The sequence below is a fragment of the Camelus ferus genome, chromosome 8 (genome assembly GCF_009834535.1).
Source record: "Camelus ferus isolate YT-003-E chromosome 8, BCGSAC_Cfer_1.0, whole genome shotgun sequence".
Taxonomy (NCBI): Eukaryota; Metazoa; Chordata; class Mammalia; order Artiodactyla; family Camelidae; genus Camelus; species Camelus ferus.
This window is the reverse complement of record NC_045703.1, coordinates 49,277,474-49,291,639: the sequence shown is the minus strand read 5'-3', so window position 1 is coordinate 49,291,639 and position 14,166 is coordinate 49,277,474. Positions and strand designations below refer to the sequence as shown.

The following is a 14,166-nucleotide window of genomic DNA, read 5'->3' as shown; positions in this document are numbered from 1 at the left end:
CTTTAGCATTATTTGAACAAACCATTCTAATAGCGTAACTCGTATGTTAGTTTGCTGATTGAGAGAGATTGAAAAATAAATGAGATCCACACTGATGTTCACTTTAAACCGGAGCTAAACTTTGAACCAGTATCTTTATAGATGAGACACAATGTGTTACATCCTTAGAAGCTGTTTATTATAAAGAAATGTGGTAGAGGATATTGGAAATAAAAAGATAAATCCATACATGATAAAAAGATTTTTCTCAGGTTTAGCAGTCTATATTGTCATTGTAAGGGAGAGAATTAGGGGAACTTTTTTCTTTAAGCGCTCTATGGTAATTGAATAAATAGCAGACTATGTCATTCATAGTAGGAAGTCGGATGATCAAAGAGAAAATCAAATAGACTTTTTTTTGAGAAAATAAGGAAGCGATTCCTTTCATAGACTTTGTGATATTATATTTCTTTATGAAAACTTGATGACCTCAAGTCAGAAGTAAAACTTCCATGGAAGAAATGCAGCAGAGCAGAGATAACGGTACAGTTTGTGCTGAGAGCAAGATAAGGACACATCTTATGCTGTTGCTGGATGCCACTTGAATGGGAAAACTGGCTCAGGTCACCTTGAGTCAGGTCTCCTAGTTAACCTGTCCAACTGTTTCTGACCAAAGAAGTCATGATAACACTTTAAAGGATCCTGCCCAAGTGAGACTTTTTTCTTGTAAGCTATAGGAGTCATGTCTTACTGACATAAATGCTTTCAAATAAAATAGATAAGTATAATAAGCAAATATTCACAATCTTTTCTTTTCACAGAGATTATCAGCATAGAAAGAAAGCCTTGTAACCATCATGTAGACACAGCACCAACGGTAAGGCAGTCTGTTCCTGTATTGTTAAAACTGCTAAGAAGCTGCAAAATGATACCGGTTATAGTGACACAAAATGCCATTGTAGAAAACTCTTATAATCTCCCTTTTGCCAAAAGTTATATGCCTTTTTAAAAGATTAACCTTATGTTTTCTAATTAATGAAGAAAACTTGCCAATCTTTGTCAATATGTAGAAAAGTAAGATACTGTATTGTTTTTACAGGTACTTGTATATATTAATGTAATGAATAGAATTTTTTTAACTTAAAAATACTTTATACTTTTGATAAAGTACTGTAAATTTCTATGCAAATTGATTTATACCGTTTTAAAAAGGAGTGCTATTTTGTGCGCTAGCATCATTTTTTAGAGTGAATGTTTTGTAATCATGAAAATGGGCCATTATGCTTCTTTTCTCTTGTAGATTACTATGCTTTATTATTATTGTAGAAGTGAAATCTAATCTTTTATCCTTCTTCTATTACTACCAGACAAGAAAAGGCATTTAATAATTACAGTATCTATTTACTAAATTAAAAACAATTATAGATAATATAGAACAAATATATATAATATAGATAATAATTAAATTTCCCTTTAATCTCTGTATATAATATGTGTATGTATGAAATATACATCAGTTACTGGTTCCCACTTGAAGAAGTCATATGATGATATAGGCTAGCGTGTGTCTTACTGTTCACGAAACATGTTATTTCTTATCCTTTCTATACAGTAAATCTTTCAAGCACTCCATATAATTCAACATTTCCTATTGTGATAAAGATTTGATAATGCCTTTTTAAAGAAAATTAAAACAGTATTAAACCATATTTGAATTTTATTGATAATTAATATTTTCCCCATGGACAGATTGATTCCATTTTCTATTTGTAATAAATCCATATATTGATTCAGCATGTTTGGTAACTTAATATGTAGGGCTCTGGAAGAGACTGGTGTTTGAAGAATTATTCATCAGCATAATCGTAAAAAAGTCCATGGGTATAGTATATGTGTTCTGGTTATACTTTAGTAAGTATGCTAAAAGAGTAGCCATAACATTTTGTGAATTGTATTGGTTAATATTAAAAATTGAAGGTTAGCAGTTGTGGAAAATAAATTATTTTAATGTATTTGAACAATATACTCATTTGATTATTTTACGTACTTTTGAAATATATTCCTATAGGCTTTCCTGCACCACCTGTGTTTAGATTTCTGGTGTTTTTTGTACATTTTGGAACTCAGAAGAGTGCAACCTGGCAGGGTTTTTTTGTTTCTTCTGGTAGGCTGGCTGATGGCAGATTCCCATGTTAATTAAATAATAAAATAATAGAACTAAATGTTCATGGACTCATGAGAAATAATGGTATTAAGGTTTACTCTAGTGCCCTAATCTCAGAATGACTCCAGTGAATTAGAAACAAAATCTAATGAATAATGGTTTAAGTATTGTTGGTCTTTGGTTATGTTTTCCCAGTTGGATTATTAAATAGTGGTTCCTAATATGATAATAATATCTCTACTCTGTGTAGTCGATACGTTTTAAAATACTTGGTTTAAACAGGCACTCTTCAAACACTCATTATTAGTTCCCCAGGTTTTGACTTGGGACAGTCTTCCTTTTTGATGTCTTTTTCTTCTGACTCTTCTTCTTCTGTCTCTTTACTGTAAAGTAAGCATATTCTGCTACCCTCTCCTCTCCCCCAAAGTCCCCCAGCTTGCTGACAATTAACCTTGACCCATTCTCCATAACCTCTAAGTAGAATCACAAGTCTGTTCATTACCCACTCTCCTCTGGGCCCCAGGATAGGTAAAGACTGATTTTTACAGAAATACAATTTTACCTAATTTTCACCCTTTGTGTCAGTGCACCCTTAGGTTCCCTAAAAGGATCTAAGAAAAGAAAATTAAATTTAGAGATAAAAGAAATAGGAAAAAGTCTGTCTAAAAGTGTAACAAAGTGGGATATTTTTAAGTTCAAACTTTGTACTATACTGGCTGAAGAGGAGAGAGATTCCTTGGGCCTGAGGGGGAAAAAAATAGCAAAGGAGTGGGCCAGGATCTCAGAATGGTGGAGGCTGGGCCCTAATGACTCTCGTCCTCATACCTAACCACCACCTCTCTAAATGTCCTCCTGCTCCAACTACTCCCATGATTGGGTCTGGGAGAGTACAAGATGCTTGTTACAGCTCGTCAGCAGGGGAGGGAAACAAGACTTTCTCAAGCCTCTCTGACAGGGAAGGATGTGTTTCTTAATGTTCCAAGTTGGAGTGAACTTTTCTGTAAATACTTGGTTACAGAGGATAGCTTGATCTTATAGCACTATAATGTGATGCAGTGTCCTTTAAGTGAATATAGGTTAGCCTGAGAACAAAACCACTTTTGTCCCTTGATTCTGTGTTCTTTTTCACTTTCTTTTTAATTTACTTGTTTCCCTTTTTCATTTATTCCTTGAATTTTAATTTTTGTTTGGATTTTTTGACGTAATTAATACCATATCTGTATATGAGATGCCTTTGATAGAAAGTAAAATGGAGTATTTCCCCACATGGCATGATCCTCCATCAAAAAGAATCAAACCTTTCTTCTTAACTGGCTATCATCACTACTTCCTTTTTTTCTTTGGTATTAGGAGCTTTTAATTTTGTTCATATTTAAGTGCATTTTCAAGTTATTTTTTCAAGAAGTATAATTGAGAGATGTATTACCTGAGTATACATATTTTAAAATATCTTAGTTGTCTTTGCATAAGACAGCTTGCCAGAGTTTTTAATTATTTGAATATAAGTTTTTTTCCTTCAAAACATTGTGGAAATTGATCATCTTCTGACATTTAGTATTTTAGGAGAGACATTGGATCTCAGCCTGATAGTTACTCCTTTGTACAAGTAGCCTATTTCGCCTGCTCGTGTATCATAGATTTTCTTTTATTTTCTTTATACCTTAAGTCCTAGCTCAGATTTGATGTATAAACGTGTAGCTTTCTTTTCACTGACTTTTGTCATGAATGGTATTCATTCAAACATATTACCATTATAGGAAAAGCAAATAAGACATTAGATAATCATAATATTAGATTACATGAAAATAATTAGATCATGCCACTTTAAGAGCTAGTTGCTGCACCTGCTTATAGTCTACAGCAAGTTAAGGATGATATCAGACTCAGATTAATCAGAGGTCACTGTCTGAACCCTGAAAGGCAGGTGTAAAAGTTAGTTAATAGTTAAATCAGCATAGGCTAGAGTCCCATAGTTACTTTAAATGAAGGACTTATTTGCAAACCAAAAAGAAATAGCAACTAGCATAAGGAATTCTTCCACCCACGTTTGATCTTTTGTTATTTTAGGTTATTGCATGAGGAACATAGAGTTAAAACATACCTGCCCTTTAATGTACAATCATATGCACAGCAGTTCCCGTAGTTTTTCATATTTTCTAGTGGAATTAAAACATAGTAATCCATGCTGTATATATAAAGAATTTTTAGTGATTTAAGAAGAATTGTTTTTTGATCTCTTCCAATGAAAACTGATATGATAAAATTCAAACAACATCAGTCTGACCTATTGTAATCAATCATTGATTTTTGTAAAGCTCCTACCTTCCAGACCTGTAATACTAATACTATTTCTTTTTTCTTATTTTATTCAGTGATCCCACAACCCCCATTAATGAGAAAAAATTTTCCTTTAACAAATGGATTTTTTGGCATTTATAAAATTCAGCTTACATTTTCATAGAAGTCTACACATCCACCACAACAGGTTGAAAGAAACTCCAGGCTGTCCTATCAGGATAATATCAGTCATGGAACACTTTTGCCATTCATCTAAATTTGTATAAATTACTAAGAATTAAAATATCTTAGCCTGATTGGAAATTTAAATGTTGATTCATTATTCTTCATTGTTTTAAGACCACTTTAACAAGTCATTTGTTCATTCATTCATTCTGCAGTTATACTCCTTCTTAGTATTCTTAGGGCTTGGTAATAAGTTTTTGTCTTGTAATTTTCATCATTGGTAAACTTTGCTGTGTTTTAGAGTATTTTATTACTCTGAAAATTTATTTGAGATGTTTGTATGTTGCTTACCTTTAACACTAAACTTATTCATAAGTGTCCTGATACAAATGAAATTTTATTCCAAGACTCTTTTGAATTATATGATTATGGATTATATGATATTCATTCTACAACATTTTGAACTGCTTTTCTTGTTAGGTTGTTATCGTTGTTTAGCCCTAGTTTCACAAGATTGCTACATATTGCATTATTGCACATTAGCTTAATAGACTTTATACATACGTTTATGTAAAATATGTCTTTTACATTTTAACATAATACTTGGGGCAGCTTGTTTATGGATAAATACGTGATTTCAAGTGAAATGTCTTTGATCCAAAGGAAATACTTTATTTTCTCCAATCTATAGTATTTTCCAGGAATTCATAGTATGTAAATTGGGATGAATGTGCCCCTATAAAACTCATAAAATAGAATCTGTGGCCAATCTCTTCCTGAAGGTAATTGCAGGGTGGAGAGGGAACTGATAAACTACAAGCTTTTATAACTTAAGTCGTAAAAGAATCTGTTTTCACTTATCAAAGTAGCAATTCAAAGCAGTTCTATTGAAATTCAAATATAAATGCAAAATAGGTTCTCCTTTAAGACCTTGTGAGTTGTCAATGATGTAGCATTTTTCTTAAGTCTCTGCACATTAGTTTTTCTCCAGACATTGTAAATTATGAAATTTATGTTGATTTTTCCCATTAGCATACTCTGCTGGCATTTGTTTTCTTAGACTTTTTCCCCTAATTCTTTTTTGACTTTGCTAAATTTCTCTACCTGACAAAGTTGTGAAATTCTGAAAGTGTCATCTTATTGGAGGACTGTACCATAACAGTGGCATAATAGGAATTTATTTTCTAAATCATCAGCAAACATTAAGTGTACCATGTCCATAGGATAGTGCAACACCAAGCGCTGGATAGGGTTGGGAGTGGTATGGGGAAAGTAGAAATGCAAAAAGTATAAAACGTGCTTTGTGTCTTTGACTAGCTCTTGGTCTAATTAGACAAGTAAACCGTTAACAGTTAAATCTCAATACATGAATAGATAAAAGTTCAGAGCAATATGGAACAGATGTCATGTCACTGAGGCAACTTGTGCTCAAGTGTAGGAATATGGGCCTTGAATGCTTTCGGGATTCCCAGGGCTAGAGTGGTCTGGGAAGGCTGTTTAGGGTATGAAGGTGCTCAACTGGGTCATAAAGGAAAGATGCGATTTAAAAAGGTAAAAAAGAATATGAGAACGAATTTATGTATGTTCCTGTGTGACTGAAGTATTGTGCTCTACACCAGAAATTGGCACAACATTGTAAACTGACCATACTCCAATAAAAACATATTTTAAAAAAATTTTTAATGAAAAGAAGAAAAAGGAATAGGATGTTCTAGACCAGAGTGACAGTGTGAACAAAGATCATAGGAGAAGGAAAGTGCACTCAGTTTATAGATGGGTAGACAGTTTGACTGAAGCAGAGTATTTCAGAACATGAGATAGATTAGAAATGGTAATCTGGGCATGATTTATAAAGATCAATGGATATTAGGTAAAGAATTAAAACTTTATCAATATAAGCAACAATAAGGCATTTGAGTGTGAGAATAATATGATCAAGGGAGTCATGTTTTTAAAAGTTTGGAATAAAAGCAGCTCATGAAATTGCAGGTGGGTAGAAATAGGAAGTAGGTAAGTGAGCTGTGAAGCTACTGTAATCCACATGCGAGGTGATAGGGTCTGAATAAGGAAGGGGTAGTGCAAATAAATAGAGGTAGGCTTACAAGAAAGATTCGAATACTAGAACTGATGATAGAGACTCAAAAGAAAGGAAGTAAATGATGATTCCAAGGCTGGAGACATAGGTTCTGAGAGAATGATGACCCTGTTAATGGATTTGAAAAAAAAAAAGGAATGAAGGATGATTTTTAGAGAATAATGGATTCACTTTTAGACATGTAAAATTTCAGGTAAGCAGAAGTCATGAACAAGTAGAAATGTTCAGTAGAGAACTGAGATTATAGGACTTGGATCTCAGAAAAGAGGATGAGTTTGAAGATCTAAATTTGTTGTGCTTGATAGAGCCGCATCATACAGCTTTGCACTTTGGTTTTCCTCGTCTGTAAGTGGGGATTCTACTACCTGCCTTACGGATTGTTGTGAGGAATAAATGTGTTAAGAAACATTCCACTCAATATGTTTCTGTTTACCAGATACTGAATATTGTTTAATCATGAGAGATGGCCAGATAAGACAGAACATATCCCAAGCCTGATGTCAAGAGTCAAAGGGAGGACCCCGGGGTCCCAGCCAGGGCAGGGACATCAGAAAAAGGGAGTTGGATGCAGGTTGGCACAGCAGCTTGCCTGTGTCTCAACCAACCTTCTTTCTTTTTCTCTTTCATTTTTTAAAGTTTGTTCTATTATGTATTTATTTGTTGTGTATTATGGCTCTCACCTGGAGTTGATGCAAAAGTCCAGTTACCCCAGGGCAGCAGGCATATAAACTGGGACTGTCTTGGGCAATCCTAAGTGTGTGATCTCCTCATTCATCAGTTCTGTAAGTCATGGCAGCCAGAGTTGTCTTTTTCAAATGTGAGTCAGAATGGGTTATGCTTCTGCTTAATAGCACTCTTCAGTAACTTCTCCTTACTTACAGAATAAAACCCAAACCCTTTCCTGGGGCCTACGGGGCCTTGCATGATCTGTTCTCTCCCTGCCTCTTCAGTATCACCTTATCATGCTCTCTGCTTGAACACAGCCAGCCTTTCTACCACTCACCCATTGGCCTTGAACATTTGGTCTCTCTGTCAGGAATATACACATCCTTTTTCATAACAGGCTTTTTCTGTAAATCCCAGTAAATGTCAGCTTTTCAGAGGATCTTCCTTTACCACTCTATCTGAGATAGATACTCCCCACTTGATCTTTTTTATTGCACCTTTTTTCCTTCTTAATACTTATCCCAATTTGGTATTTTTTTGTTTAGTTGTTTTCTTGTTTATCTTTTGTCTTCCTCAGTAGGCTGGATATAAGTTCCATGAAAGTAGGACTCACACCTGCTTTCTTCACCATTTCTTATAGACTGTCGGTAGATACAGCTTAAGTAAATAAATGATTACAGGCTGAAACTATAGAAATAAATAAGCTCAAAGAGCTAGGCTGGACTTCAGGGATGTCCATATTCAGAAGGTTGGAAAAAAGAGCCTTCACAGAAGACAGAGAAGAGAGACACAGGAAATCAAGAACAGTGTCAGATCTTGGAAGCCAGGTGGATCTAAATGGAGGAAACTTTTGTGCTGTCATAGGTAGCCAGAAACATTTGGGAGAATGGTGCAGGGCCCTAGAAAGGAAGCTAGATGGTTGCATTAGGAGGCATGGTGAACTGGAAGCAATTCAAGGAAACCTGTCATGAGAAGAGGATGGAAAATAGAATAGCAGTTAACTTAGCCTTGAGTGCATGTTGCTGAATTATTTCACAAAATAAAGTAGTGTTTTTTTAAAAAAAAAAAAAAAAGTAGTGTTTTGCCAAAAGGGCTGCCATGAGTTGAACCTATATAGAATGTGAAGTAAATGTTTCTTTTCTCATGTTGTTCAAAAGTAAAAAATTAATTTTTAATATTTATTCAACATTATTACATTCAAAACATATCTCAGGTGGAAGGAAAAATCCAGCAACATAAATGGTGAGAAAGATGCAGATTGTATTGTAGCATTTGACAAAGGAGTAGAGGAGAGCAGTTATAGCAAGGTTCCTTACTAAGTACTTAAAACTTTTCTAGTTGGTAAAATGAGGAAGGTTGAAGAAGTTGATTTTTTAGGTCTGCTTTTGGAATTAAAGTTCTATGAATCTTTTTCATCTTCTCTTACTCCAGGATAACATCCTAAAGCAGAACAACTAAGCAGATCTCTGATAGTCGTCTCTTGAATGCTCACTCATCATTTCTCTCATTCTTACTATTCTGAGGATTCAGTTAGAATTCACCCGTATGTTATACACATGGCAGTTATGTCCACCAGGTTAAGTAACAATTGCCCATCACCACCATTGCTATTGGAAATTTCATGCTGCTTAATTAGTAGACTTAGATTAGTTGCCTTCGGTAGATCAAAAACTAAGTCCTTTCACTCCAGGACCAAATCTCTCCACCTTTGTAAGCCCAGTGCTTGGTGAAATGATCCCTAGCAGTAGGATATGGTGTCCAGATGGCTGATTAATTTAGCCAGCAGGGGTTAGAGAGCATATGCAGTACAGTGGGAAGGCGGGGGGCACCCACTGGTCAGGCTGCCTAGGGTTCTATTGAAAGAGCACCCAGTAATCTCTTTTGTCCATTTCAAACTCTTTCACTGTCTTTCCTAACACAAGAAATGGCATGTTCAGTTTACACAAACTGGTAAAACTTGAGGAATAGATTAATCAAACTATGAATTAAGAACAACTCAAAAGTACACAAATACTCTAAAACAGTGCATCTAAAAGCATTAAACTAAAATTAAAATTTTAGACTCTTACCTGAAGTACTTTCTTAGTTAATAGTAAGATGCCTAGAAGTATGAACACAGGGTTCCCATGAGACCTTACTCCAGAGGAATTATTTTGGTCATTTTTCTCCTGCAAGCAACAAAAAAAGCAAGTGCTGGAAGGGAGTCTGTTTCCTCAGGACCTTAAAATGGGAAGACAGGAGCCAGAAGGCAGGAGCTCTGTTACACCATAAAGGGGAGGTGGTGATATGCCCCACCCAAAACACTTACTTCGCCCTGACTTGTTTCTTTGGAGTAGTACTTACTGTCATTGTAAGTATAGTCTGTGTTTCTCTGATATATATTAGCTCATGTGCAGTTGATAAATAGATAAATAATGTCAATAAGATTGCAGAGTATTTCTTCCTGCATGTTACAAGTTTTAAAGTCATCAGAGGCTTTCACATAATCAAATGGAAAGACTGAGCAATTTTATAGTAAAGCTGAAATGCCTTTTGCTAGTGGCTAGTTTAGTAGCATTGGTAACTGCTAGTACCTATGAAGAAGCTGCAAAGATATTTCCCCTAATTTAAAAAAAAAATTGTTTTGTTTGGTTGATGGAGAAATCTAAAACCAGTTGGATTTTCCATTTTGATAAACTGGTCTCTGTTGAAAGTAAATTCTTTCATGGACCTGACTTAACAGTAATGCTGGGTACAGATGCCAGCAAAGATTTAATACCACATTAGCACTTTGACTAGGACTGTTTGTTTCTATCAGTGCCCTACTTACAAGTTCCATAGATTTTTTAAGTAGTCTGCAACAACTGCATTTTTTCCATAAGCCTCGTTCTACAGAACGTAAAGCCTTATATCAGAAAGGCCTGTAAAAAATTACAGCATTTTGTCGCCCCTAATAAAATGTATATGCCACCAAAAGGGGAGTTTTCCATGTTCTTCAGTGCTACAATCTGAGAACTGTCCAACGTATTGGACATAACACTACTAGCTATTATATTACTGATACTCACAATGATCCTGAATCTCCAAGAACAAGTTAATCAATAATTAGATCAAACTATTATTTAACTTTGTTATGAACATCAATGATATGTATCTATTGAATACTTACTCTGTTACCATTGTGTCTTTATGTCTACCTTTTTTCCATCTGCGTGATTCTTAGGTATTATTAGCCCATTTTATAAATTATGATACTGAGGCATGGAAAAATTAAGAAGCTTGCGTAGGATTACACAGATAGTAAATATAGAGCCAGGAAATTGTTTTCTTTTTTATTAACACATTCTTAAGAGCATCTGGAATTCCTGATATTTGCATCATGACTTTTTCAAAGACTGCATTATATGCAGATAATGGGATGTTGTGATAAAGCATTGTGACATTTCTAATTTCTACACATTTTTAGCATTCAGCTTCAGCGTATGAGAAGGATGTGTCACTGGTTACTGAAGGAAAAGTTCCATTACTTGTGGATATGTTCTTTCTTGGAAAACAAAAACTATTTCTACCTTAGAAACACTTTGATTAATTACTCAAGTTTTGTGCTTTACTACAAATAATTAATATCTTGGTTCTACTCTGCTTCTAGATCATTGTAGAACAAATCAGATTCCTCTTCTCTAAACACAGCTCTTGAGATGCTTGAGAGTGTCTGTTTCATCTTGATCTTCTCTTTTTTAGGATAAATATATCCATTTTCTTCTACTTAACCTTGATTTATAATGATACCATCCAGTTTGTTCACATTCTTTAGAAAAGTGCCATCCGGAATTGGACTTACTGTTCTAATTGTGATATGAAAAATAGTGGTGTTATTGGTTTCTGTAATCTGGATACTGTGTTTGATACTGAATTATGACCTACCGTAACTCCTTGATGTTTTAAAGGTGTACCATCAAGACCTATCCCCTTATTTACATATTTGTGCCTCAGTATCCTCATCTCTAGAATGGAGACAATAATAGTACCTACCTCATTAGTGTCGTTGATTCAAGTAGTGAGTACAGTGTCTAACACATAGTAATCTCTCAACCCTAAATGCAGAGTTGTCCACTTACCTATCTTGAATTTCTTCAGTTTATTTTTAGCTCTCTATCCTCCTGCCTGTCAAAATTCTTTTGAATTTTTATTTTTTTTAGCCATGGTGGTAGCTCACTACTGAACTCTGTAGCATGAATAAATTTTATAATGTCCCTTATTGTCTTTATTTGAAACATTAGGAAAATATTGAACAGTTAATGAAATCAAAATGGCAACAATGTCTTTACCTTTGGCAGTTTACATTTTTATTTATAAGTCATTTTGTTTGGGGGATGTTAATGTTTGAAAGCAATTTCAGTGTTGCATTACATTGTCCTTAACAGAGCATTTACTTGCATGTCTTTCAAAATAAGATTTGGCAATCACTTGAAATTTTCCTTTCAATTAGTATAGAATTTGATTCCTTCAAGGAAGCATTAAATAAAGACTATAGCAGAAACCAGAACTTGAGTTGATCATGCCATAAAATGAAATAATTATTTAGAAAAGAAAAATTTCATACCCATCATTTTATGGAGTATTATTTTCTATTTTGGGAAATTTTAATTAAATAATATCAAGTTATGCTTTGTTTTTCCTGCCTAGGTGGACATTTGCCATCTGCCACTACTAATGTTCCATAGATTCATTTTTGACCTTGATAAACATGTATGAGTTCACCAGGTTTCTTCTTACTGGGATGCCCTTTGTCCTGCCATCATCTCAGTGTCCCCAGAGATCAGTGTTTGGCAGAGATGACAGTGCTATCCCTAATCATAACACAGACACCTCTTGGTGTAACCACATTATTGGATCACACATTTGTTTAACGCGTAAGATAAATCCCTACAGGAAGTGAAACTTCTTGTTTTGTGTTTTTAGTGAAACTTAATAAAGTTTTCATGTCACCATATCTCTGCCTGGTAATATCTTACGGCACCATGAGCAGACTTCTCTGGGGGCACTTTTTGGATTCAAAGCTCATTTAGCCAAACCTAGAAATAAGTATTCTTTTCAGAAATGGAATTGGAGTTAGTAGACCTATATCTTGTTTGGGAAATACAATCATGTTTACAGTTCTGCAGGAAAATTGTACTACAAAACACGATTCCTTTTTTGATAAAGAGCTTTAGGAATTGAGTAATAACAATTATACCTAATATTTATTGGGCATTTACTGTGTACCAGGCACTGTGCAAAGTGTTTTTTGTAGGTTATCTCACAAATGTCATAATTCTATAAGATAAAAGTATTTTTATTATTATCATCATTTGCCAGTAGGGAAACTGAAACATAAAAAGGACATTAAGAATCTTCTAGAAACATTAAAATTGAATGTGTTAATGCATTATGGTAGATGAGCCAAAAATATTAGCTCCTTAAAAGAGTTAATTTATGTGATTAAACCATTAAACTCTAGTGTCACTCAGTGGCACAAGGCAGATTCTGTGGAAAATGGGAGCAGTTCAGTTAATACTAACAGCAGTTAACACATAAAAAGAATTTTCAGTTTTGAAAGCCCTGCTCCACAGTGTATATTATCTCAATCTGATCTTTGTGTCATCACTGTAAGTTGTAATGGCATTAGGCAGGGGATGGAAATGAAGAGAGTGGAAAGCTGAGCACTACTGGAAAGAATGACAGAATGACAGCTAAGACGGATCATGAAGGCCTTGACTTGAGGACAGGACAGAACCAAATACAGATTCCTCCCTCTTAATAATCTGCTGTGGAAGTGATCTAAGAAAGCCAATTTCAAAATTTTTTCTTGGAAAGCACCCCATCCATCCACCCACCAAGAAATTTCAATCAGTTATGATTTGAGGTTAGCAGGCAGAGTCTTAGATTCCCTCAGAATAGTGGCCCTGCAGTTCTTATAGCTGTGGGGTGGGTTAAAGACACATGAGTAGCAGACAGTAGTCTGGATGTGAGAAGGGGATCTTGGGGTTTGGTGGGAAGAAAGGGGCCCAGAAGCTGTGGTTTTTCTAGTGCACTGGCAGAGTCACCTGTGACCTTGAGAAAGGAAATTACAAACACCTGCTACACATTAAACTCTGCTACCCACATGCCGCAGACAGCTGTTTGAAGAACGGGACTAAGAGCAGGAATATAAAGGTAATTGTGAGTATCACCCAAGAATGAGGTGATTGGGCTTTTGTCCCTTCTTCCTTGAGACCTACTTATAAAACTCATTGTACACACTTAAGTTGCAGCTGGTGTCTAAGTGTGAATGATTCCTCCTCTGTTTCTAATCTTAATTATTCTTTTCTTCCTCCATTTCTACTATAAAAATCTTTATAATGAACACTTAGGCTGTTAACCATTTGGTAACCAAAGATCCTGAAAATTAGTACAGCTCAATAAAATGCCTGTCTTCCCTGGGACTTATTTTGAGCCTTTCCACTTTAATCTTCTGTCACTTGTACTACGAGCTAGCTGCTTAGTTCTTACCAACAAAACCTTGGTTATAAATTGTTTATCTATATCTCTTATGTCGCACATATACGCTTTCTTCCTTGTTATGTGTCTACAGTGTAATCTCTTTTGTCCATTTCCATAGCCAGAATCAAGGCTCTCCTCTCTGACATGGAGAGCTGTTGTCTCCATCTCTGCGTTTTGGCTTGTATCTGTTCCTTTGTTTATCATGACTAACTTCACCTTCCATAACCATAATTAATATGATGCTCTTTTTTTATAACAGCTTTATTTGAATATAATGCACATAGCAAAAAATTTACCT

General features: G+C 34.9%; 1 protein-coding gene across 15 annotated transcripts in view; it reads left to right on the top strand.

The window, feature by feature from the left end:
• Window positions 1-14,166, top strand: part of AHI1 (Abelson helper integration site 1) — a 176,117-nt gene that overhangs the window by 104,156 nt on the left and 57,795 nt on the right. For 11 of the 15 annotated variants that reach the window (XR_004322013.1, XR_004322012.1, XM_032484985.1 and 8 more), the window contains one exon: window positions 801-856. Coding sequence is in view for 13 of the 15 variants with exons in the window: in XM_032484985.1 (XP_032340876.1) it covers window positions 801-856 (56 nt within the window). In the remaining 2 variants the exon portion in view is untranslated. Of the gene's footprint in view, window positions 1-800; window positions 857-4,515; window positions 4,751-12,032; window positions 12,404-14,166 lie in introns of those variants that run through there. The other 4 variants (XM_032484989.1, XM_032484987.1, XM_032484991.1 and 1 more) reach the window with 2 other exon arrangements.